At 46.2% G+C, this 27041-nt stretch overlaps 1 protein-coding gene and 1 long non-coding RNA gene across 4 annotated transcripts in view; one reads left to right on the forward strand and one right to left on the reverse strand.

The window, feature by feature from the left end:
* LOC138489342 (uncharacterized) overlaps nucleotides 1–16085 on the reverse strand; it is a 37959-nt gene extending 21874 nt beyond the window's left edge. The window contains exons 1-2 of the long non-coding RNA XR_011274781.1: nucleotides 16020–16085; nucleotides 14527–14586 (exon numbers count right to left, since the gene is read on the reverse strand). This is a non-coding gene — a long non-coding RNA (uncharacterized lncRNA). The remainder of the gene's footprint in view (nucleotides 1–14526; nucleotides 14587–16019) is intronic.
* Nucleotides 16086–16126: 41 nt separating this feature from the next.
* LOC138489337 (oocyte zinc finger protein XlCOF6-like) overlaps nucleotides 16127–27041 on the forward strand; it is a 235110-nt gene continuing 224195 nt past the window's right edge. For 2 of the 3 annotated variants that reach the window (XM_069617051.1, XM_069617052.1), the window contains exon 1: nucleotides 16127–16231. In XM_069617051.1, coding sequence (XP_069473152.1) covers nucleotides 16168–16231 — 64 coding nt within the window. In that variant the 5' untranslated portion in view covers nucleotides 16127–16167. The remainder of the gene's footprint in view (nucleotides 16232–27041) is intronic. The other variant, XM_069617053.1, reaches the window with a different exon arrangement.

Consider the following 27041-nt stretch of genomic DNA (forward strand, 5'->3'; position numbering starts at 1 on the left):
AAGAACAAGACGAAAGGTCTATGGGGACACCTTCCCCGTACCAGCCGACATACGCTGATTTGAGAAAGGTGGTGAGTGCGATGTTAGAGGCGGAGTCGAGACACACGCATTCGAAGTTTGACTAGGGTTCGGTCAAGCTCCGGCAGCGTCTGCCCGCATAAAAGTGGATAGGCGGCCTCATGTTGATGTGAAGATTTTTTGGGGGCCAGGAAATACACAAGGGGTGCGAGCATTGATAGACACCGGGGCAGAGGCCTCTTTGATTCATGGTAATCCGACACGATTTAAAGCCAAACAGTTTACGATTACAGGTTTAGGGGGAAAGGAGACCCCCGCAGTACAAATAAGGGTGGAGATGAAAATAGGCAATTTAAAGAGACAGAAATACCAAGTGTTGATTGTCCCGATACCTGAATATATAATTGGCTTTGACATTTTGGAAGGGCTAACTTGGGACTTGGCGGTAAAACGTACCAGTTTGGGGTGAGCGCATTGATTTGTACACCCATTACCGTAAGCAAATTGAAGATGCCCCCAGTGCAAGTGCCAGTGGCAACCAAGCGGGTGGCTATGAAACAATACCGCATTCCTGGGGGGCACAAGGAAATCTCAGACACCATTAAAGAGTATGTGGAGGCGGGTGTATTACACCCCATTACCACCTCACGGAACAATCCGCTCTGGCCTATTAAAAAGGGAGATGGGTCGTGGAGGATGACGGTGGATTACAGGGAGTTGAATAAACATACTCCTCCCTTAGTGCCCGCAGTCCCAGATGCTATTACCTTGATTGAAAATGTCCAAAAGTTTGAGGGGACTTGGTATGCAGTGATCGATTTAGCTAATGCATTTTTCTCCGTGCCAATTGCTGACGAGTGTCAAGAACAGTTTGCATTTTCGTGGGGTGGACGTCAGTACACTTTCACGAGACTACCCATGGGGTACATGCACAGCCAGACTATCTGTCACTGGCTGGTGGCAGAGCACTTAGACAAGATACCATGTAAACCTGACATACAAATCTCTCATTACATTGAGATATTTTGATCCAGGGCAAGGATGAGCACAGTGTGCAAAGTCAGCTAGATGTCCTTATGGAAGGATTGAAAAAGGAAGGGTGGGAGATTAATCCAAGTAAAATTCAAGGTCCAGCTGAAACAGTGATATTCCTAGGGATTCAGTGGCATCATGGGCATCGAGAAATGGTGCCAAAAGGTCGACAGAAAATACACTCCAATGAACAAAAAGCAAGCTCAGCAGTTTATAGGACTGTTTGGGTTTTGGAGGCAGCACATTCCGCATTTAGGGCAGATATTGGCCCCCCCTCTACAAGGTGACACAAAAGAAATATTTCAGTGGTGGATGGGGGGGGCGAAGAGCAGCAGAAAGCCTTTGAGATGGCGAAAGACACGGTGCAGCAGGTGCTTGATTTATGGCCCTTGAAGGAAGGCGAAGTGGAATTAAATGTGTCTGTGCAAGACAATTATGCTAACTGGAGTGTGTGGCAGAAACAAGACAGGAAACGTGTGCCATTAGGGTTTTGGAGTCGTAAGTTGCCCGACGCTGGTAACTCATATACTCCGTTTGAGAAGCAATTGCTGGCATGTTATTGGGCTCTTGTTGATACCGAGCAGATGACGGTGGGCCATGATGTATTCATGCGACCTGAAATACCAATCATGCAGTGGGTACTGAGCTCTCCTAAAACGCATCGTGTAGGACATGCTCAAGAAGCCAGCATAATTAAGTGGAAATGGTATATTCAAGACAGAGCCAAATCAGGAAAGGGTGGAGTGGCAAAACTACATGAGCAAGTAGCCAACATACCGCCCTCAGATTACATACCACTGGAAGTGCCTGAAAAACAAGAGTCTCCCGTGAAATGGGGAGTAGCTTACAGCGATTTGACCGTGGAGCAAACAGAGCATGCTTGGTTCACGGATGGTTCAGCCCGATACGTGGGAACCGAGCGGTACTGGAAAGCAATGTCGTACAATCCCAAAACAAAAAAAGATGTTGACACGGCAGGGAAAGGGAAAGCAGTCAGTTCGCAGAACTTTACGCGGTTTACCAAGCGTTGAAACAAGAGACCCCTGGTCAATATTATGTGTACACAGATTCATGGTCAGTGGCGAATGGATTGGCAGTGTGGTTGCCAACTTGGCAAAAGAATGGATGGAAGATTCATTCAAAAGAGTTGTGGGGAAAGGAACTGTGGCAAGATATTGCAGAAATGTTGTTACAAAGTGAAGTCACTGTATACCATGTGGACGCGCATTGTGCCACAGATTCATTAGAACGTTGGTTTAATTCTGTTGCAGATGAACACACCAAGATTTCCTCAGTGGATGCAGAGGCTCGAGAGGACGATATGGAGGGTTTGGCCAAATAGGCCCATCAGAAATGTGGGCACCTTGGAGAAAAGGCTATCAGGTGGGCACAAGCTTGAGGCATCAGTCTTCCTTTAGAAGTAGTGAAAACAATAATTTGCAGTGTCCCGTGTGCCAACACCAATTGCATAGACCTATACCTCAGATTGTTTGAGGCACATTGAGAAGAGGAAAATTACCAGGTCAAATTTGGCAGATTAATTATATTGGTCCCATGCCAATCAGCAGAGGTTGTCACTATGCATGCACTATTGTGGATACATACTCAGGATATTTGATGGTTTTGCTGTGCAAACAATTGAACACCATCAGGTTGTTAGATCAGATCATATTACATTATGGAGTGCCTTTGCAGATTCAAAGTGACAATGGGTCACATTTCAAAGGCAAACTAATCCAGGAATTTTGTCAGGAAAAGAGCATTGAGTGGATCCATCACGTGCCCTACCATTCAGCTGCGGCAGGGCTAATTGAACGAATGAATGGGTTATTAAAAGAACAGTTGCGTAATTCTGGAGACGGCGGTTTGGCAGGCTGGCGTGATGGTGTGTTTGATGCGGTGCAAGTGTTAAACAATAGGCCTGTGTATGAACATGAAACTCCTTTGATGCGATTAATGACTCCTACTTTACAGGTTCAACCCAATTCAGTCAGAGAAACACTATTGTACTGGGAAATTACTCAGGGTTCTTTAGCTCCCTATCGAGCAACTCCAGAGTCAGCAGGGGTAGACTTGCAGTCCCATGAAGAAATCAGATTAGATCCAAGAGGAATAGTTGTAATTGAAACAGGAATTGGAGTACAGATTCCCCCAGAGCATATGGGATGGATTGCCCCTAGATCTGGCCTAGCATTGAAGGAAGTTCAAGTGTTGGGAGGGGTAATTGATGCTGATTACCAAGGCGAGATTAAAGTCATCCTGATGAATAGTGGGGACCAATTATCAATACACAAGGGTGATCGAGTGGCCCAATTGATAGTCATTCCCATTAAGTTGTCCATGATTAAGAAAGGGGAGCCTCCTACAGTGTTAACTACCCGTGGGGATCGCGGTTTTGGCTCTTCAGACAGTATGGTACCGGGTGCAAAGGTGTGGGTGGAAAAGCAAAGTGGCCCACCAGTGCCCGCAGATGTCATTACATCAGGCAAAGATCAAGTAGTTTTAGTTATGGAGCCTAGTAGAAAGAAATGGCAATATGTACCCGCAGACAAATGTTACCTGAGAGAGTGATGTGCAACACTGATATCTCTTTTCTGGGTTTGCTTTGTAGATTCTGGGTCTGGTTGGTGTAACTGTGGCACTAAATGGACTCCATTTGGGCGAGTTAAACAGTCTGCTGCTACCAACGAAAAATGTCACATCTGTGCCAGTGATCAAGGGGATACTGATAGTGATGAAGAATGTTGTCCCCAAGCAGCCTTATGCCAGTGCCGAAAAGCCCGCCAGACCAAAGACATAGATTCGTGAAATGCGACAAACACATCAGGAGCAAGTGAAAACAACCTTGATGCCAGTAGTGCAAGATTCATTTGCAGGAAGACGGAAACACTCTCCTATGATTACCCAGGAGGAGAATATGTGGATATATCTGGCACAGCAAGTACTGAACATATCATACTTTTGTCTTACTGATGTGCCCAATGCTGAAGCTTTATTGACTACGTGTTTAGTAGCGGTGCCGATGCCTGTTCCGGTTTTAAAGCATATCTTCGGCGTCACACATAATGATTCATTAGTTCAACACTCAGACATTAGACAATCTTTTTCAATGTACGAGTACTGTGGGTTCTGCCAAGAGACTGACAGGAAATGGAGAAATTCTTACAATATAACTCAAGGTGATGTGTGTTACATTATGACGTGCAAGGCACAAGAAATTGGCAAATGCCGACAAATAGAGTTGACCAATCAGTACAATCATACTATGTTCGAGAGGCGACTATGTTCGCGAATGCACCAGTGTAAATAACACTATGTCCTGCAATCATACAGTGATAACTGCTAGTCATTTCAATCATATGAAACTTCCAACGGGATGGCTCTTTTCATGTGGTAACATTACATATACTTATATTCCAGCTAACATTTCTGGAGGTCCATGTGCTTTAACTCGATTAGGACTAATGATGTTTCCTTTAAACTCAGCGATAACGTGAGGTAAAAGGTCAACTTTTGAATCTGTAGGGCTATCTCCTGACTGTGATTCACATGTACATTTGTTATCAGAACCAGAGGTTCTAGCATTAACCCTTTCATTAGTGGGAGTCTGGGGTTTAGCTGCTGGAGGTTACAAATCTTTGATGAAATTAGTGTGTTTAGTAGTAAGTCTTAATCATACTTCGCAGGCTTTAGAAGAATTACTCCTTGATAGTCAAGTTATTAGAAAAGCAACTTTGCAGAACAGAGCTGCTGTTGATTACCTATTGCTAAAACAATTTAGAGTGTAATGCCTTTGAAGGTATGTGTTGTTTCAATTTAAGTGCAGGTCAATATATGGGACACATTTCCTTGTACGTTTGCACACCTGTCTATGTTTTATATATATTGCTTTGTAGTAAAAATGTGATGCTCATGAAATTACCCTTTGAAGAACGAAAGGCTGAATCGTGCGAGTCCAGCAAGCCGATTAATTCAGGGTCGCCGCTGCTTTAACACACCAGACTATCCAAGAGCTTTCTTTATTGCCCAAAGAAATCAAAATAAAACAAAAACAGCACTACAAGGAAAAAATACGAAATTGACAAAGCAACAGCAAATTTGATGGAAAACTGCAGCAAATATATTTGTTAGAATAGGACTATATTTCGATCATGTATGAAGTAAATATTAAGGTATATTTTAGCGCTACTATAATTTGTTTGTTTTGGTGCCCATTAGAGTTATATTTACAAATGTCCCCTATGTGTGTTATTTCTTTGGTATTATGTTTTTAATGCAATGAATAGTTAGACCTGATGTGCAAAATCAATTGTAATAAATGAACAAGTGCTTACCCATTCATCAAACATCAACAGCTTCTGTGGGAGAGTCCTCTCCTTTGTTTGGCCTATGAGGGGGTGGGGTGAATAGTTGTGAGATGGAGTTCATGCATTTCAGATTTACTCTTGACTTGTGTCCTGCATAAGCCGATGAACCATTTTAAACATTTCTATGTAAGCTGCAAAGAAGTTTCGAAACTCCACTGCAGCGACTTTGCAACTGGATAGAGAATGCAATGCGTCCGATTCACAAAGGCAGTTGCAATTGGCAATATCTATGTTGTTCATGGCAACCTAGTCCTTTTGCATTTGTGAAGCCTCCTACTTTGACTGGCACTGGTTTTGAATTTGCAACAACATTCTATACATTAGGTCCCTTCATTTTGGGTAAATCTACTTTTTTTCTGGCTTTTATACTTTAAATAAATATGCTTCACTGATTACACTGAAGAGAAATAAAAGTATAGAATGCATTTAAAATGGTACTTTATTTTTTTTATAAGTATGTTTATTCATGTTTGGGACATGATTTATGAAATAAAGCAACTATTCGGCTCATATTCGGCTTCAGCCGAATAGTAAATATGCTATTCGGTACAGCCCTAGTTTATTAAACATCTGATTAATAATGACCACAGTGATTAAAGTAAATGGGACATAATACTCCTCCAAGAGACGTGGCTGTCTTCGTTACCCATTTGGGAAAACGATGAACTACATCTGAATGCTGCTCTCATTGGTTGGCCGTCCAAGTTCAGGGATTCTGACGGCGGTAAAAAAGGGGAGGGGGTTTGATTCGCATTTCTGGGCAGTGCCTAATAAGTATATGTTCCTGGTCAAAGTGTTGTCAGCAAGTGAAGGATATGCGATTTTGAACATTTACTGGAACCCGAATGACATGTTGGACGATAAATTCTTCTATGATCTAAACTACATTCTAGACTTGATAAGTGAAGACCAAAAGGTGAGGGGTTGGCGATAGTGGGTGACCTAAACCTGAACTGTCTGGGGAAGGGAGAAATTCGAAATAAAACTAGATTGATAAGATGGAACTCCCTAATGAAAGCAAGAGGCATGTGTATGTTGAATGGGGCGTTTACCTCAGACATCCCTTCGGTCGAGACATGGCAAAAAGGAGAAAGTAAATCTACGATTGACTACATATATGTAAATACTATTTTATGGCCAGTGATGATACATTTTTCAGTGATCAAATCAAAGGTAAGTGAGGGAGTCCCTACCATAGGTTGGGAAGGAAAATCTCTGCAAAAGTGTTGTGTGGTAAATGCCAGTGGAAATCGGCTGTGATGGTCGGAAAGAGAACTAGAACATCTAGATAGACTGCTAAGAATAGATAAGACTAGTCAGCTGGGGAACAGTAGTCATACGTATTCCGATATGATACAGGTTTTGCAACATCGTCCCATTAAGGTGAAACCCCAGCGTGGCCATCTCCATACGTATGATAGCCCAAATAGAGAAAGGAAGACTCAACTGCGGGTAGATCTAAGACAATTGAGAAAGGAGTGTGTTGCCAGGAGAACCCAGTTAAGTAACAGAGTACGCTATAGAAACTGGATCAAGGCTCATCGCGCTGCAATGTATCAGGAAGATGGCGCAAATATGTTACAAATACTAGCCAGTAAAAATATTTCTAAAATGTGGACCGCAATTAATCAGTCAGCAGCAACCCCGCAATTAGTTATACAGTCATCTGCTGTGCTTACGCATGTTTGGGTGATGCACTTTACACAGTTGTATGCCCGTGTAAAGAATAGTGAGGCCTTGGAGAATTTGGGGATACCAACCCCCTTCTACTTTGAGTTCGAGAAATCTGATATACTGGACCTGCTTAGACTGGCGAGCAACTCTTAAGGCAAGTGGGCCGGATGGCCTCTCAAATCATCTGCTAAAAAAACTCCCTGAATTATGGGCCTCGATTCTATATAAGATATTCACAAGAGTGAATATAACACAAACACTGCCGGTGAGTTGGACAAGCGATCACTGTCCCGATTTATAAAAAGGGGAATAGGCAGGACCCGAGTAGCTATAGGCCCATCTCACTTTTAGATATCCCCGGCAAATTGTTTTTTAAGTGAATGCTTAAACAATTACATGAGTGGGCAAAGAGTATGAATCTAAATGACCCGTTGCAAGCAGGGTTTGTAAAGGGCTTGGAAACTATCCCAAATATAATCACCCAGCGCATGATACATGCCCAACAAGCGGAGAAGAACCAGACCCTTTTTTTGGGGTTCATTGACTTTAAAGCGGCATTCGATTCTGTCGATAGGATTGTTATATTAACAGCTAAAGCAACATGGCTGCCCAGAATCCCTTTTGTCATTAATAATATTGTTCTATACAAATACATCAATGTGAGTTCGTATCACCTTGGATGGGAAACTCTCACCGTAAATTGAGACACACCGGGGCCTAAAACAGGGGTGTGCTTTAGCCGCCTTTCTGTTTAATTTTCTTATATCGGACCTGGGTGAAGGTTCAATAACTGTATGGGGGACCCGCCTAAACATGGGGCCCAGAAAATTCCATATCTGCTTTATGCAGATGACCTTCACAAACACTGCAAGGCTTCCAACGAATGTTATTAAAGCTGGGAGCGTATGTCCAAGCCAATAATTTGGAAATTAATACAGCAAAATCTCAGATTATAAGGTGTGGTAAGAGGTCTAATGTAAAAAGTCAGAGGTTTGTATGGCATTTACAAGATTCCCTCCTATTAACCGTTACCGAGTATAAATATCTAGGAGTAACGATTAATGATGTAGAAAACAAGAAGGCTGATCGGCTTGTAGTAAGGAATAAACTCCTACATCTCATTTCACAATCACAGGTTTTAATTAATAAATTTGGAAATTTTCCTTAAAGCATATTGTACTATTTTACAAGATGAAGGTTGTACCAATTATGCTATATGGTGTGGAGGGTGCAATCCCCCCAAAAAAGAGCTATTGGGATTCATTAGAAGCAGCATACTGGAAACAGTTACTAAACTTGCCTAATAGTGTCCCGATGGCTATTTTACGTAACGAGCTTGGTTTGTTATCTATGTACTCACAGGTCTTATGTAAGCAGTGTGCGTTTTTTCAGAAATGTCTTCTGGGTCTAACAAGTAACAGAATTTTAGAGGTAATAGCGTACCACTTAATAAAATCTGGAAGCCAATTTATGGTGAATTGGCAAACCCATGTACTAGATAATCTGGCAGTGACAGATGTCGCTATTGATCTACTAATACATGATCCAGATAAGGACAAACGTAAGATCTATCGGTGGGATTGGTCTGAGAAGTATGCTCCATATAAAGACTTTAATATATTCCTATTCGGTATGAAAAAGTATGGAGTAATGGCGAGTTATTTATTGAAATGTCCATCACAGAGTGCGTTCAGGCTACCCAACATTCAGATTGAACCTGTGGGAAACCCGTGACGTACTTCAGATTGAACCTGTGGGAAACCCGTGACGTACTTTGTAAAGGGAAACTGCTGCTATATGAACAAGGCTATTGTAGATACTGCTGTGAGTTAGACCAAAGAAAGTCCTTACAACATTTAATAGTGGAAGGTGAAGCCCTAAGGGAAGTTCGGACAAGATGATTTGATCATGTGATACATTTCCAGAACTGTATGAGTAGCGACCAAGTGTGGCAAATACTGTTCTCTAGTACGTGTTCCAGGGTACAGATAGCTATAGTGCAATTTCTGCAGATGGTGTTACCAAGATTTATAGTAATTTTTTGCGTGTGTTTTTTTTTGTGTGCGTTTTGGTGTTTCTGTTGTTGGAATTACTACTCTGTTTCGTTAGAGTGATATTGATATTACTAGATGGAAAAGTGAAATTACGATGTAAATGTGTATTATGCGATTTGAAAAGTTATGACAACTAAACCAAATAAATAATTTTAAAAAAAGATAAAGGTGACCATCAGCGTCTGTCAAATCAAAAGTGTTCACTGTCCTGTGCCAAGAAAACCTTACTCCTATCCCTTACACTACAAACTACAAAATAAAGCATCTGTGTGTTTGTTCCAGGAGAATTACTCCCTTCTCCTGGGTTTAGGGTCCATGGCTTGTCAAAACCAGTTTTCACAGTCTTGTGTCTCGGACGTTATCAGGGGGAATGTCTCCCTTGCCCAGGCTTGGTAAAGTTCTCAACACAACCTTTTATACGCCTTCTGGATGGACCACAAGAATGTCTCCTTTCTCCTGGTATTCAGCGTCACACAAAATCTGGGGGAATGGCTCCCTTCGCCAGACTTTCCTACTAGTCCTGTTTACCAAGAGAAAGCCTCCATTATCCTGGTATCAGTTACACCCAGGGGAATGACTTCCTTCCCCTGGTCTTTTTGGTCAACTTCACGGTCCACAACCCTTGCTACTCTCCTTTGGTCTGCCTTTCTTGGTACACTTCCCTTTCAAGAACTGCAACTAGGAAGAGGACTTGTGCTGCTCTCTTATTTTGGGTTCCAAACCCTGACTTCCCTGTTTTTTTGCTCTGGCCAACTTGGCTCACTCCCCTGCCAAGTACTGCCACAAAGATAACTTGTAGTTTAGGGAGGGTGTCTATCCCTCCTTTGGTTGTCAGCGGGTTTCTCTCCAACCATGTCACGAGGGACTCTCCCTCTCAGATCTCTTTCTCCCTCCCTGGGTCTCTTTAATATGCTCAAGGTCTTCGCCCCTTCTCTGGAGGTCAGCAGGATTTATTCTCCCACTGTGACGATGAAGAGGAGATTTGCATGCCCCTGCCGTGCCACCCAAGCATAGTGCTTACCCAGAAGCTGTGGGACAACTGCTTGCACCCTCTTATTGAGCCACCCAGCGTTCCCTCCATATCTCCTGCACCATCCCTTAACCTGTCTGGGGTCTCGCTTTGTCACCAGGGCTTCCTTGGCCACGGGGCGTTCAATTCTGCTTCTGCTGTGTCTCGTTCCTTCTACGGCTCTGTGGCGGCGTTCCTGGTTGCCGTCCGTGTTCCTCCCTCCTTTCAGCCTCCCAGAGCAAAGGTCTGCTCCTGCAAACCCTCCAACGATAAAGACATGGCTGACCGCCAGAATCCTTGGAGCGCTTGCCCACTCGATCGGTAAGGCAGATTTAAATCTCCCACATTCGATGATAAGCACACCTGCAACCCTGTGCGGCCGCCCATGATCATCTCCCTGTGTTTAGTCCATTGTCGATCTTTATACAATGTTGCCAGCTGTCGCTAGGCCCATTAAGTCTTAAGTTTCTTTCGTGGGACCCATCTTGATTACTCCACAGGGCCACTCGTCCCAGCGTTTAGATTACATGGGTTCCTGTGGTTCTTCTTTGTCCAGTACTTTCAAGGATCTCAAGATATTCAGCCTTACTACAGTACATAGGTCTACTGTCTATATAGAAAGAAGAGGAAAGAGGAGCTGGAGTATGTGGGGGGTGCGATGTGTTCATAAGGGCTGTACCCTAGACCGTCGTCCTTATGCCCAGAGGAAGGAGTCCCTCCCCATGAGATCCTCCTGCATTATAACAACCAAGGGGGACTATCGGGTAGCAGCCTCACATGAAGGGGCTGCCCCTTAGGGGAGAAGTGACAACGCCTAGTGCTTCATCCTAGGAGCTTCCCCATGCCAGCAATGAAAAAGTCCAAAATTAAGTGCAGGTTGTTGCTAGGTATCGGGAGCCTAAGCCTTACACATCATTGTGCCAGCAGACACGCACCCAGAGTGATGGCAGGCATGGGGCTTAGACCTAGCATCAAAAGTGCAGAGAAAGGAATAGTTTTGTTTGAGGGCCATCCATAAGCGGAGTAGAAGGGGGAAGAGCGTCAACAATTTTTGGTTCCCCACACCCAGAAGCCCCGATCTGTCCCTCTAAGCCACAGCACCATACTTCATGACAGACTAGCCCTCTATCCACTTGCATGCCCGATCCTTCCCTTCAAACCCCCAAAGCAACCAACCTTCCCTCTACGCTCACATGCCCCACCATCCCATTCACACCTAGATGCCCCCAATGCTCCCTCCAGATCAACATGCCCCATCCCTCCCATTCAGAGATGCCCCCCTTCCCTCCACGCCAATGAGCAAGTGCTCCAGCTCTCCCTCCAGACCCGAAGTCCCCAGCCCTCCCTCCACACGCAGATGATCCCAGCCCTACATGCCCAATCCCTCCATTCGCACCCAGATGCTGCCTACTTTCCTCCAGACCTACATGCCACCATGCTTCCATTAACACTGATGCCCTCCTCCCTCGATTCACATGCAAATGCCCCATCCCTCAATCCAGAGGTGCTCCAGATTTATGTGCCGCATCCCTCCTATTATTCATTTCCCAATTCCTCGATTCATATGCAGATGTCCCAATCCCTCTCTCCAGACCTACATGCCCCATCCCTCCATTCAAACAGATGCCCCCAGCCCTACATGCTGTCTACAACCAGATGCCCAATCCCACATTCAGACTTGCACGCCACATAACTTCAACCGGCCCTTATGCCCCCGGGCCTGGCTGCACTTTATAAATAAACAAATACATGTTGGGAAGGAGCCTAGTGCTTTTCTTTATTCCAAAGCGCTGTAGAATTAGGCTAGACTTCTGTTAACTGTTTTCTAAGCACTACAAGAGTCCAGGGGGGAGGAGGGTCACTAAATGAAGATAGTTAGAATTTAAATATGAGGTGCAAATTATTTGTAAAACTGTTTAAATTGTAGTTAGTTTTAAAGTCTCAAAGCACAGTGAATGCAGCCTGTGCTAAAAATAGACTACAGGCATTGCGTCGCTGAGACTAGCTCTCGCAGAGCACACAAAGTGGCTGAGCAGCTGTTTCTGTTCATCAAAAGCCCATGCAGACCAAGAATAGCAGAATGAACATGCACACAATGCACCATTATGTAAAAATAAGGGTTTTTATGAGAATTACTGGACCAGATGAAATATAAGAACACTGAGTGAAGTGTTGAGAGTATGGCGGGAAGGTGCTATATATATATATATATATTTGCTATGTTGTAAATATATATATATATATATATATATGAATGTTTACAACATGGCAAATAATGATAAATAGGAGCTATAATGTATTCCTGCAGAGGTAGCATTATGTTAAGTAGGGTGGTCTAAATGTAAACCTGGCCATGCAAGTAGGGAGATTGCAGAATCCCTTGAAAGGCAAGAAGGACAATTTTGGATTAGCTCTGCCGGTATCCAGTAACCAAGTCAAGAGTATTTAAGCTCCAGGCCCAGCACCAGTCTTCAGGACCTGGGAGCGGTTGAGAGACGGAATATACCACTCTGGGGCACAGTTCTTTGCCAATCCTCACTTCTGCACAGATTAAAATGTGTTATCTTTTGCAAAATAGACTCTTGGCCTTAATTCCCTAGAGGGGTGCATTTACTCTGGTGTGAGCGTGATCAGGGGTACCCCAATATACTCAAGGGGTAACCCTGTAAATTGGGGTTCACTTTCACACCTTGTCCATCTATACCCAGTTGCCCCATCCCTTCATTCAAACCCAGCTGCCCATCCGTCCTTTCCCACACATGCTGCACATTCACATGCCACCAATCACCCCACCAGGCCCAAGTGTAAAATCAGTCCTTCCAAGCCCAGCCACCACATCCATCCCTCCCTCTGGACGTGCATGCCCCACCCCTCCATGCCCCCACTCACAAGGAGATACCCCAGCCATACATGTCCCCATTTACACTCAGCTGCCGCATCTCTCCTTCCAAACATGTTCCAGATTCAAATGCCACCATTCCCCCCTTCTGACCCACATGCCACCATCCCTACCTCTGAACCCACACAAAGACGCCAACATCTGTCTCTCCATAACTACACCAAGTAGCTCCATCCCTCTCTACAGAGCCACAACCCAGATGCTTCACCACTACCTCCATACTCACACACAGATGGCACCATCCGCCGTGTCTCTAGACCCACACCTGGGATTACCCCATGCCTTCCTTGACACCCACATGCTCCCACCTCTCCCATAGACCACCATCCTTCTCTCCGGACATACATACCCTATTCCTCCATTCACACCCAGATGCCCCCATCCTTCCCACCAGAGTGCTCCATCCCTCACATGCGCCATCATTCCCCCGACATGTCCTCATTATATGCCGTCCAGATCCACGATGCCCCGTCCGATCCGGACTTCACCATTATGCCCCATCCTTCCTCCATACAGCAAGATGCCCCCTACCCGGTCCCTCCAGACCCACACCAATATGATCCCACCCCTCTGATGCAAACCACAAGATGTCCCATCCCTCCCTCCAGACCCAGACCAATGTGCCTCATTCCTCCCGACCAATGTGCCTCTATTCCTCCCTCCAGACACACATCAAGATGCCCCCATACCTACATTACAGACCCCACTCAAGTACCCCATCCCTCTGTTCCAGACCCACACCAAGATGCCCCTATCCCAGATGCCAATAAATGTCCTGCACGATGCACGCCTTAAGGTATAAAAAGTTGGATAATGTAAGTCTAAAGCAATTGTTCTGAGAAGTGCAGGTGCACGGGAGAAAAAACAAGACCTGGCACATGGGCTGTATAAAAATAACGTGAGTAAGGGTTCCCAAGATTAGGGAAACTTGCGTCCACAGCACACTATCTAAAGCCAAAACTAGGTAAAAAGTGTTGAGTAAATCAAAATTAATATGTTGTGTCATCTGAATGAATACAAACATTCCATGTATCCTTAGATACTTTACATTAATAAACGTATTCAACAATAGATTTTTTCAATGTGTTTTTAGTACAAACGAATATATTGAGAGGTCATCTCTGTCAGGGGTTCAAAATTATTCCATATCTCTTCAAAATATCTAAAAGTAATACAGAAAGATATGCCACTTAAGTGTACTTGTCAATACACACATGATCCAGTTAAGTTAATAAAATTAACAACATCTGTATATGGATGTGCCTCATCAATTCCTTTGGTCCAACCAGCACTAATGTGCTTTGGAGAATGATCGATGGAGCTGTCCAAATGAGGCGAGTGGCCCACTGCTCCTAAAGATTCCTATACAATGCGTTTTATCCAAAAAGGCATTCAAAAACGATGTCAAATAGGTTAACCAGTAAATAGATAATGGGAAGGCCCACTATATTGCCCATTCTTCCAAAGGCTCACCTTGAGGCTCTGGTAGTAGTCCCAGTTCGTGCTGTCTAGTGTTGCAGAATGTGCTCCTACCTATCGGGACAGATGGAAGGACATGTCATTATATAGTGCATGCGAAATATCATGTGTATCTCAACAATGGATTCAGAAACAGTAATCACCTATCTTCCTGTTCCTGATTGCAAAAGTATCAGAATGGGAAGTCTCTGGTATCAAAAAAAGGAGAGTTCAAAGAGACTAAGTTCCTGGAAATAATAATATCTGGGTGAGATACCCCTAATCTAAGGGTCTTGGTTACCATATGACATATTGTGCAAAGTGGTCACTATGTTTAAATTGCACTCACCCTCTTCCCAGAATCAAATGGGAGCACAGTTGCCAGTAGGTCGTCAAGGGTTTCCCGATGGTTGTAAAAAGAGGTGATCTCGATATAATAGATGGGAAGTACCCTTAATTAGTGGTGCTGTGCGCAGCAAAATATTAACAGGCCTTCAAATTACTTACTTTAAATTGTGAGAGTCGGGTTCTGGCTTGCACCAACCCTGCAAGCCAGAACCCAAGATGCCCCCATCCCTCCCTCTAGACCCAAATCATGATGCCTCATCCTCCCTCCACACAGGAAGATGCCCCCATCCCTCCCTCCAGACCCACCAATGTGCCCCATCCCTCCATTCCAGAGCCCACCAAGATGCCCCCTTCCTGCCCTCCAGATTCAAACCAGGATATCCATCTCCACACACCAAGATGCCCTATCCCTCCCTCCAGACCCCACAGCAATGTGCCTCATCCCTCCCCCCAGACCCACACCAATGTGCCCTATCCCTTCCTCCAGACCCACACCAAGATGCCCATCCCTCCCATCAAACCCACACCAATGTGTCCCATCACTCCAGACCCACACCAGCGTGCCCCTATCCAACCATTCAGACCCCACCAAGATGCCCCATCCCTCCCTCTAGACCAATACTATAAGGCCCCGTCCTCCCTCCACATGACAAGATGCGCCATCCCCTTTGCAGACGCACACCAAGAAGCCGGTGTGCCTCTCCCGGACCACACACAGATAGCCCCAGCCGACCCCTTCTAAAATCACCCATCCCAAACACCCTCTCATCCAACATTAAATTCTCTTATTAGCCCCTATTGGTCAGTTTAACACCACCATGCACTGTCTCTGCACTGTTCCTTTTCTCAGCCCTCCATAACTCCACGTTGAATAGATTACAGGATTTTCAAAGCAAATGTAATTCTCCGCTCTCCCGCCTCAATCTGGCGACTTGCAGGAACTTTCACGGCATCGCGAAGAAAACGCCAATGGTAGCCTCGGCCACCCCAGAGCACGCAGAAACCTCCTTCCTGTTCCCCGCTCACGCAAATGACGACGAGGGACAAGACGAGGCCGCACGTCGCTCTGGTGCCTTGCAGAAGAGTCCCCGGTATCCCGCAGCGAAGGCCCACACTCGCCCTCGCCCTCGCCCTAGCCCTAGCCCCGATTACGCAGGTACCCGCTAACTGCACCGGCTGGCAGACCCTCGTGCTCCCCGCTCACGTAAAAGCACGGTGATGACGTCAGACGCTACGCCAATGGCAGGGAACGTGCCCAAAGTCACGTGAGGAAGAGTGGGCGGGGCGTTGCTAAGGTCGGTTTCTCGGATGGGAACTAAGCACCAGCATCCCTTTAACAAAGCAAGGCTCCCTTCCAGTTTCCGAGCAGCAGGTGAGTGCCTGCCCCCAGCCCTGGGAGTGAATTCTCTCGGCATTTCTCTTAGCCTCCATCACCTCAGGTCACCCTCACCCCTGAGGTGTCATGTTAGTGAGCGGAGCTGGAAGTGCAGGTTGCAGTGAGAGGCTGCAGCTGCCATGCCTTGCATTGCGCTCATCACATGTTCAAATGAAACATTGTGAGTACGTGCTCTGGAGCTAATGACTTCCGATACAGCACATGCCTGCTCACCAGCTACATCTGACAGTACCTGCCCTTGCAGACACAGTAACGGGTCTGGGATACCGAATCCGGGCACAGTATTTCTGTTTATTTAATTAATTATCCAGGCACGGTGTTGCTATTTATTTATTTATTTAATTTACTGTGCATTTGTTAGCCGTTTACACAACAAGTAAATTGTGTTTCAAAGCGCCCACAGGGCAACAGGGAGGGAACATGGGATAGAAAACAATACACTGGAGGATGAAGACAAACCTACTAAGCCTTGTGAGCATTCAAAGCGTGCAAGTGCAAAATGATGAGAGGGGGGAGAGTGCTGGAGTGCCCATGCTCTTAAGTGAGCAGCAGGTGTAAGTGCCCAGTGTAGGAAATGCTAGGGAACTGTCAGCTGTAATACATAAATGGGTAATTGCAAGCCTAAAGTGGCAAAAGTACCAAGGCAAGTGCTGTGACTAATGACGTTTGTCTAACGTCATACTAACACGTTACATATGACCGAATACCTGCCCTGGGGCTTATAACCCATACATGCCAACCCCCCTGATTTTTGGATGAAAAATATTGCTATTTTTCACTGTCTCCCGCCTGAAATACCTCTAGCCCCAATGCATTCCTATGGGAAAATGTTCGTCTCCCGATTTCCCTGTGGAAATCTCCCTCCCAGCTGTGTCTGAATGTTGGCATGTATGATAACCACAAACACAATACCTGGTTTGTAAATATTATGGCATGCACAGCACGTACTCTGGGGCTAACCATTCCATTCACAGTATCTGCTCTGGAGCTAATGGTATTTAACACAATATCTGCTGATGAGCAAATATGGGGTTTATGACTGCAGAAACAGTAAAAACCCCATGCACCTTTTTTGTTATCCTGTGTGGCCTTTCCCATTCCTAATCCCCCTCTGACACCTCACACCACACTCTCTGAAATGAACGTACAGCGTAAAGAAGTGATCAGTATGGATAAACCTTTGTGCCATGATTGTGTAAATGTGTTTGGTGCAACTGATAGGATGGTCATTCACTTCACTTGTGCCAAAAAGGTGTGAACCGTGCACAAAGGACATTTTAAATGTGTGCATCATAGTTGTGCACATTGAGGTGCTCTTTTCCCACCAAATTCACAACTGCGCAAGGCAGAGGGTGGAAAGGGGGTTCTGGGATTTTTCAAGTAAATTCCCGATTTTCAAAAGAGGTGCAATTTTCAAAGCACAGGGAAAAAAACATTTCCCTGTGCCCATCTGGAACAGGTGCAAAGGGATATACAATGTATGGGAAGGTCACTTCTGATCTTCTCATGCAATGAGTGAGTGAATTCTGTGTGCGAATAAGCAAGTGGATGTTGAGTCAAACAATGTGTGTGTGCTTGTGCTGGGCCAGGGAGCTGATTTTGGCTGCTGAGGGCAGCACAGTAACAAAGCACTTTAAAAAAAAATGTATTCTATTGGTATTGGCTCCCGGTCCCAAGTTTCTATGAGTGGCCCGCTCTCTCGCAAGCCGGTGTAGGGGCCATTGCACCGCTTGAGAGCCCCCCCCCTAGTCCTTGCCTCCCCTAGAAGGTACAACCATATGTCCCCTCAGCTTCCTGTGAAGGCGTCCTCCCCAAGTGAAGCGAGTACTCACACCAGCCACAGCAATCTAATTTTCCCCGGGCACCATGCAGCCCGCAAGTCCCGCTGCAGGTCATGCAGGACAATGTCCCAGTCCGAGAGAAACTTTGGTGATTCCATTTAATCGTATAGGTCACCCACTCCAGTGTCACAAAGTTCCAGATTTTACTAACCCATTCGTGTTCTGTGGGGGCAGCTTTTTGTTTCCATTTGTGTGACACCATAAGTGTTGCCGTCACTATCAGGATGATGTAGGTCTTTCTTTGAGCTTTCAAGGGTAGATTTTCCAGAATCCTACCCATTCCCAGGATGACCATCCCTATGTTGTCCGGCATCTGGCTCACAAAAATACCATTCATTGCTTCACGGATCATGTCTGTATGACTGGGCATTCCCACCAGATATGCTTCCAAAATCCCAGTTCCCCCACATCCCCTCCAGCAGAGCACCGACCCAGTTGGGTAGAATTCATGTAGGTTTTTCTGGGGTGAGATGCCATTGGATCACCATCTTAACACACATCTCCTAAATCTGGATGGCCTGCGTGAGCTTGGGGGATATCTGGCCATAACATTCCCCCTCCAGCGGCTGCCCCACTGGAGTTAGCCAACGCTCCATATAGTGCCTCGTCTGACTCCTTGCCGATTCTGCTATAATCCCATATAATGCTCCTATCAAATGCCTGTCCCCCGTGTCTGCCGTTATGAATCGTTCAAAGGGCATGAGATCCCTGGTGGCTGCTGGCCTGACCATTGGGTTCGTAAGCCAGCGCCTCAGATGAGAGTAGCAATACCTCTCCCCCCCTCATCCAGCCCAAAGTCCTGCTACACTGTGCAAAGGATTTAATGTCCTGACCCGAGAACATGTCATGTAGTTTGGGGCACCCTGCCACCTCCCACCCATTGAAGGAACCCGCTCCATAACCGGCGTGAACTGGGGATTCCTAAACAGCAACGTCAGTGGGGAGGGGTGTTAGGCAGAAACCTGTGCAGTTCCCTTAGGGACCACTGCAAGAGATTTAAGACTACAGGTGTTTGGCAGTAAACCCACTTGGTAGCAGTCTGTACCACACAGATTCACTTGGTAGGTGTGGCTGAGCAGTCAGACTTCCCTCAAGAAGAGTTAGGCAGTATGCAGGGTATACACAACGGGTACAGAGACACAGTAGTACAAACAAACACTGACCAGAGCTTTGGTGTAAAAGTATGGATTATTTATTTAAAAACACACTTGTGATTTACACTAGCAAAAACGAGGTAAGTAAATTTAACACACAGTCCCTATCATATATATACAACACTATTCACTTATTAGACAAGTCTTAGTGAGAAACACCACTTGTTTTCAGACAGAGGTGAGCGCTTAACATAAGATGGCACTCTAATAAGTTGTAAAGAAAGGGAGTTAAAGAAGCACACAAGTTTCAATACTTTTTCAAAGAACCACAGTAAGGCAGGATAGGCAGAGTTCTACTGGAGAGCAGGGAAGTCAATTGCAAGGCCCACTCTTGGAGAGAGCAAGCAGAATGGGGCCAGGTTCACCAGGGGGTTATGCCCAAAGAGTCTTTGTAGATAGTTCATACAAAAAGGATGAAATTAAAGTCAGGAAACGTTAGCTTGGTTGCCCCAGGCCAGCCTAGGTTAAAAAGTCGAGGCTGTACTGTCACCCCGAACGATCTGTCGCAAGGGAAGCCAGGCGGGAAACAGTACCTTAAGTGTGAAGGAAGCTCCAGCGGGGGCAGTTGTTCCTGGCACCAGGTGCAAGTCGGTGTTTCGTCCAGAGGAAGAAGAGGTCTCGCCGTGGAGGAAAGATGAAGGTCGTTGCACTGCCAGGGAAGAAACCAGCCGCAGAGTTCTCTGGTTAAAAGGCACTACGCTTCTCTTCGCGGTAGTGGTAAACCGTGGTATTCCGGTTGCCGGGGTGCTTGGCACGGGCAAGGCGGCCACGAGATGCTCCAGGAAGGTGAAAAGAAGGCAAAACTGGTTATCCCCACCAGTCAAAGGAAGAAGACTCTCCGGACTGGAGATCTCCTCTGTCGTCGGGAAAAGTGGTGAGACGGTTCAGCAGGGCTCCACCGGTGGTGTCGTCGTTGCAGGTGGGCTCAGCTTCTCCCTCCTCTGATTCTTAGGTCCTGTGGCGACTTCTGAAGTTCCAGTCCCCAAAGCCCTGCTTTTATGCAGCACACCCCCATTCACTCAGCCTAGCTGTCAATCAAACATGCTAAGTGGTGAGCTGGCCGGCCCACCACTTGGGCCAATCACACAAGAGTGCGACTTGAGTTACCAAGGTAACTCAGTCCAGAGTGCCTAAACCCCCTCCCACACCACCTGTGGTACCCAGACAGAGTGGCACCACTTTTGGAGGCTTCTGTGGAGAAGCCCGCCAAAAAGTGGAACAAAGGGCTCGACTTGGGTTGGAGTCACAGAAGAGAACACAAACGCCATTTTAGAATCGAGTTCTGGAAAAAAATACCAACCGGTGAATTAATATTAAATAAATAAACCGCCGCTATGTTCGAGGCTATAAGAATTAAATAATTAATTAAAGTTGGTAGCCTCGAACAATGGGAAAATCCCATAGAGATATATTCGCGGTTGAATATAAAAATTAGTATCCACTGCCACCAGCCAAAACTCGATCAGGGGGGACGGAGACATGCCCCCTCGAACAACAGACCCCGGGGCAATAGAATTGCCCCGACCAGTACGTCCACAATATGATGGTTTGTACTGGTTTCTGTTAATAATTTGGGACTAGTAAAGCCAATGGTGACTTTACATGCCCTGGGAGACAGTAGTCAGTCCCAGGGTATGGAGTCTATGTTTGGGGGTCGCTACAACACCCCTGGGTTACGGCACGGAGGGTGCTGTGTAACCCACATCAAAAACACATGAGACCCTATGGAGTAAAAGACCCCATAACCCATAAAACACATGGAAAGACAAAGGAACACCTCAAATCATGTCTAAGAGTGGGAGTAAAAGAGTCTCACTCTTAGCAGGAGAAAAAAATAAACCCCAAAAATACAGCAAAGCTGCTGGGGGACTCACTAGGTTTGGGAAATTAGCCTTTACAGAGAATTCTCCCTAACAAGGGGAAGGTGGTCCAGTTAACCCTCTGCACCAGCTCATCCCATGAGTCCCCCACCAGAGCCCCTATGCTGCTGCGGTACATGTTTGCAGGTCTATCCCCCTTGTGTCGCCACACAACCTCATCCAGCTGCAAGCCCGCCACAGCTTTGTCTATTCGACACCAGACCTTCGCGCAATCATCGCGGATCACAGTTTTGCGCCTCCAGCCCTCCCTTGCTTCTGGGACACATTAGCATCTGCACAGCTACCGTAGGTCTCTTGAGGTTCCAAATGAATGACTCCACGTGTTTTTGAAGGGTCCTGAAGAAACCTTTGGGAACCCCCACTGGCAGGGCCGTGACATACTACAGGATTTATGGCAAAATCACAATTTTAAGGGCATTTATCCTCCCCACCCAGGATATTGATAAGGGCACCTATTCCGTCAGCAGCTTTTCCACTGAAGGTGGGTAGTTAGCACAGTAAGGAGCACCCAGAGAACCAGTAATCTGGACCCCCAAATATCTAACGCCTGTTTCCGCCCATCTATGGGGTACTATACTATGCAATTCCTGATACTTTTTTGAGGGGGCGGTCAAGATACATTTTTCTGACTTGTGGGCATTTCTTTTTAACCCTGCCACCTCCCCAAAGAGTAGAGGTTTCAGCGAGATCCATGGGAATGAAGCTTCTGATTCTGTGATCAAGAGGAGCATGTCATCAGCAAACACGGTGACTCTATGCTCCTCACCCCTAAAGGGAATCCCCCATATATACGGGGAGGCCCTAATGCTGGCCAAGAGCCAGCATTAGATTAATAAGGGCAATCAGCCGGTAGGAACCGCATAGTGACATCCTAACCCGACTTTGGGAGAAGCACAACATTGGCTTCTTCCATGGTCAGGGTGATGCACCCTGCCCTTTTCAAAACATTTGAAGAGCTGGACTAAGCGCAGTAGCAGTGCCTCTCTAAAGGTTTTGTAGAAAGAAACACACTGGGAAGTCACCCGGGCCTTTCCTGATGGCAAGGCAGCTATAGCCGCCCTTACTTGTTCAGAAGTAATGTTGCCCTCAAGTTTTTCCCATTCTTAAGGAGTGATCTTAGGGAGAGGGCACCGGGACAGGTATTCTCTTTGGGCTCCTCCTCAGGGAAATCTGATGTGTACATGGGATGAATAATATTCCGGGAACACCGAAAATATGTCAGGTAGAGCAGTGCTTGCTTGCCCCACCGTCTTTATTTTAAGGATTGTCCTTGACACTTCTTTTTTCCGAATCAACCTTGGTAAGAGGCTTTCTGCCTTATTGACTTTGACATAATACCTCTGTTGGAGGTAGAGCAATGAACACTCTTCATCTCTAGCCTGCAAAATATCTAATTGCCCCTAATCAGCTGATATTCCTTTGCAGCGTACTCCCAGTGTTAATTACCGCTGAGCCCTTATTTGTTTAAGTTTAGCTTTCGATTCCTCCTGTAATAGACCTAGTTGTTTGTCCCTCTGGCACTTCTTCGTAATTCATCGTAATGAGCTCCCCCCTCAATACAGCCTTAAACATGTCCCACACCACCTGGTCGCATACACCCTCTGTTGCTTTAAGTACAAAGTAAGCCAAGATTTTATTCTTTATGTCCTCACGTAGGACTCCATCCTTAAGGATGCGGCAAGGGAACTTCCACCACCATAGGCCTGGTTCGTTGTGCCCCATATTTAAGGTCATTGTTATGGGCACGTGGTCTGACAGGGAAATCACTCCTAGCTTTATCCCCGCAACCCTACCCTATAAGTGACCTCGAAATCCAGGTGTAATCTATTCTTGAGAAGGAAAAGTGTAGCCCTTCGCCCTCCCTACACCCCTCAGTTCCCTCCAGCCATCTAACAACACCAATTGGGCTTCAAGCAGGCAGATGGCACCCCCTGGTTGTGGAACACCCTTGTGCTCCTGTCTTCTCTTGGGTCCCACGCCAGTTTAAACTCACCTACCAAGATCATCTGCCCTTTGGCAAAAGTCTTCATTTGGTCAGTGTTGCCCGCAAGAACCCATCTTGCCCCATATTGGGGGCGTAGGTTGCTACCACTGTTTGTCCCCCTCTCCCATTGGAAAGAGACTGCCAGATACCTACCCTCTGTGTCCCCCTCTGTAGCTGTGACCTAGAAGCATGGGATGTCCAGAATATCGATTAACACACCCTGTCTTCCCTGGGGCGTTGGATTGGAACAGTTGGCGGTTCCCCTTGATTTCTGCGTCTCATGGAGGGCTACACTTCTCGGCTTCCCCAGCCCCAAGAACTGTTCAACCTTCCTTCTCTTAACCGGGGAATTAGAATTAAGCCCCCTGATAGTTAGGGAGGTCACCCAAAGCACTTCCCTCTTTCCCATGGTCGTCTTGACATGCGGCTCGCACTAATGATGAGTGGCTGCTGTTGGGATCTCCCAGCCCTGTTATCCCTCTCTCCCTTCACCCTCCAATCCCCTCACTCCCAACCCTCCACCCCCCATTTCTGGGCAGGCTCAACCAGCCTCTAGCTCCTGACCCTCCATATCTGGAATTGAGCCCTTGTAACAACCCAGAGTAAACCTGTGCAGGTCCCCCTAGACCCATGTCGATAAACCAAGACATCCTATACCACTCACCTTCCCCCCGGTACCTTTCTCCTAACTACCTCCCCCAGGTCGGGCTACAACATTCCTTCCTGTAACCCCCTTTTTCCTCAGTGTGGTGCTCCTGTTCCGATAGGCATGTGGGCACCTTCCACTCCTGCCCCCTTGTCGGGGGGGTTTAGCCGGGCACCTTAGGCCCCATATTTCTTTTAGCCCCTTGTTAAAAACGTCATCCACTCCCACATTTTCCTCTTGCATGGTTCTCTTGCCGGTCTTTGTTCTTGACTTGGTGACCCTTCATGCTCAATCTTCAGGACCCTTGTACCTTACTCGCAGATGGGGACCCAATGCTGTTTCCCTTCCCATACTGTCATAAATCTCCCCCCGTCTCACCTGTGAGCGGGATCTCCCTTTTTCTGCCGCAGGACTCTTCCTGTGGGTGGTTCGGGTCTTGAATAGGCTCGCCCGAGCCTCGTCAGGTTGCAGAACGCGTTCAGAGTTCCGAGAAGTTCGTGGTTCCAGGGTGTCCAGGATTGCGATAAACAAGCAATGTAGGGGGGAAGTCCAGGAACAGGAAAAAAGGCAAGGAAGGAAGTGTGAGGATCAAGGAAGCAAATGTAGAGAGCAAACACACGTCGGGTCACTATCGAAGATAGCGTTGAGACGCGCGGACCCGCAAGGGCGGACCAATTTATAGTACGTGCTTCGACGTGAAAGCTAGTGCTTAGCACGGAGCTTGGTACGGCCATGTTGGGAGGAACAAGGAGTACAAGCCCTTCGTGACAATGACCATGAGGTCCAGAAGGGGCAATTTCGCCGGGTCATGACAGCATGCCCCCTCCGAAGACTGGTTCCTCCAGGCTTGCCTGGGTGAATAAGATGGAATCTTCTGAGCAAACGAGGGGTCTTTAAATTAGAAACTGGTTCCCATGTTCTCTCGCTAGGGGGGTAGCCCTTCCACTTGACCAGATATTGTAATCGACCCCTTCTATACTTGGAATCACATATCCTGGACACCTCATATTCCAACTGGTCGTCCACAACAACAGGTGTGGGTTTGAAGGGTTTTTGAGTAGAAGTAACGTAGGGTTTCAACAGGGAAGTATGGAAGACTGGATGTATCTTCTTCCAGGAATCTGGGAGCTTAAGTCGGAAGGAGACAGGATTGATGATCTCCTTTATAGAAAATGGACCATAATAGCGAGGAGCCAATTTGTTTGGTCGTAGATGTCGAGGTAACAGTTTCGAGGCTAGCCAGACTTGATCACCAACTGAATAGGAAGGTGAAGGTCTTCTCTTAGAGTCCGCATATCTTTTGGTTCGAGTCTGGGCCTGTTCTAACTGATCCTTGGCCTCTCTTGTACGTCAATCAGCGTCTGAATCCAAGAATCAAGGGTAGGTACCGGAGTAGATTCTGGAAGAACTGATGGTAAAACAGACGGATGATAACCTTGACTGCAATAGAAAGGGCTGATCTTGAGAGCTGAATGATCTGAGTTATTGTAGGAGAATTCAGCTAAAGGTATAAGGAGAGACCAATCGTCTTGAACCTTGGTGGCAAAACAACGAAGATATTGTTCCAGGGTTTGATTTACTCGTTCCGTTGCCCCATTGGTTTGTGGATGATAGCCTGAAGAAAGGGCACGTTAGATTCCTATAACACGACAGAGATGTTTCCAGAATTGTGAAATATATTGAGGTCCCCGATCCGAAATAATCTTTGAAGGGAGGCCGTGAAGACGAAACATATGTTCCAGGGAAATTCCAGCAAGTTCTGAGGAAGATGGTAGTTTATACAATGGTGTAAAATGAGCTAGATGAGTGAACAAGTCAATGGTTACCATGATGGTTGTATATCCTCGGGAAGGTGGTAATTCAACAATGAAATCAGTGGCAATAACTTCCCAGGGTCTGGTTGGCAACGTAGGTTGTAGAACCAGACCCGCCGGCCTCTGATTATCGTATTTGTTCTGGCTACAAATTGCACAGGTCTTGATGTATTGAACTACACTGGACTTCATCCCTGGCCACCAGAACTGTCTTTGTATAAGACGGAAGGTGTTGGTTACCCCTCGATGGCCGGAGTGAAGAGTATCATGGCATAGATTCATTACCTTCTGTTGAAGTTCTTTTGTCGGAATGACCACTGAATTGTTCTTGAATAAATATCCTTCCTTGATTGTCAAACGCCAGGGATTTTTCTCGGATATGTCCTTCCAGAGTTCAGATGATTGATCTGTACTCTGATTTCTTCCAGGAGATTGATCGCTTGAACTACAAAGATTGTAGGTGGAAACATTTTAGGATAGATCTTATCCTCCAAGGGAACGTAGTCGGGACGCCGAGAAAGGGCATCGGCAGTCATGTTTTGTGGTCCAGGAACATGTGAGATTTGAAATTGATATTGAGCAAAGAGGTAGGCCCATCGAGCTTGTCTACTGTTCCTGCACTCCATGGATTGTAGGACCTGAAGATTTCGATGATCAGTACGGACTTGAACTGGATATTTAGCACCCAGGAGTAGATGTCTCCATTCAGTGAAGGCATGACGAATGGCCAATAACTCCTTCTCCAGAACTGAGTAGTGAGTCTCACTGGTAGTCGGGGTCCGTGAAAGGTAAGCAATGGGATGTTCCAACGTATCATCGGATTCTTGTTTTAAAACTGTTCCTATGGCGTAATTGGAGGCATCTGTTTCCACTAGAAAAGGACGATTTATGTCAGGTTGGGCCAGGATGGGGGCCTGAGTGAATTCTTTTTTCAAGCGTTGGAATGCCTTGTCTTGTGGTATAGACCAGTTGAATGGAACGTCTTTCTTCAGGAGATTAACAATGGGTTGAACAATCTCGGAAAAGGTGGGAATGAATTTCCGGTAGAAATTGGCAAGCCCCAGGAAGGACTGTATTTGCTTTACAGATGTTGGGGCGGGCCAAGCCAGTATGGCCTTCACCTTTGAAGGGTCCATACTAATTCCTTCTGAACTAAGGACAAACCCCAGATAGTGAACTGATGTAGCATGAAACAAACATTTTTCTGGTTTGGCTAAGAGTTGATTTTCACGGAGACGTTGAAGTACTGCCTTTACATGTTCTTCGTGTTTCAAGGAATCCTTTGAGAAGATCAATATGTCATCCAGGTAGACGATAACATTGAGAAATAGCATGTCAGAGAACACCCTAGCCATAAAACGCTGGAAGACTGCGGGAGCATTAGTCAGACCAAAGGGCATGACTAGGTATTCAAAGTGACCAAAGGGTGTTCTCCATTCGTCTCCTTCCCGGATACGGATCAAATGG

Source organism: Ambystoma mexicanum, chromosome 9, assembly GCF_040938575.1.
Source record: "Ambystoma mexicanum isolate Mex_15411 chromosome 9, UKY_AmexF1_1, whole genome shotgun sequence".
Taxonomy (NCBI): domain Eukaryota; kingdom Metazoa; phylum Chordata; class Amphibia; order Caudata; family Ambystomatidae; genus Ambystoma; species Ambystoma mexicanum.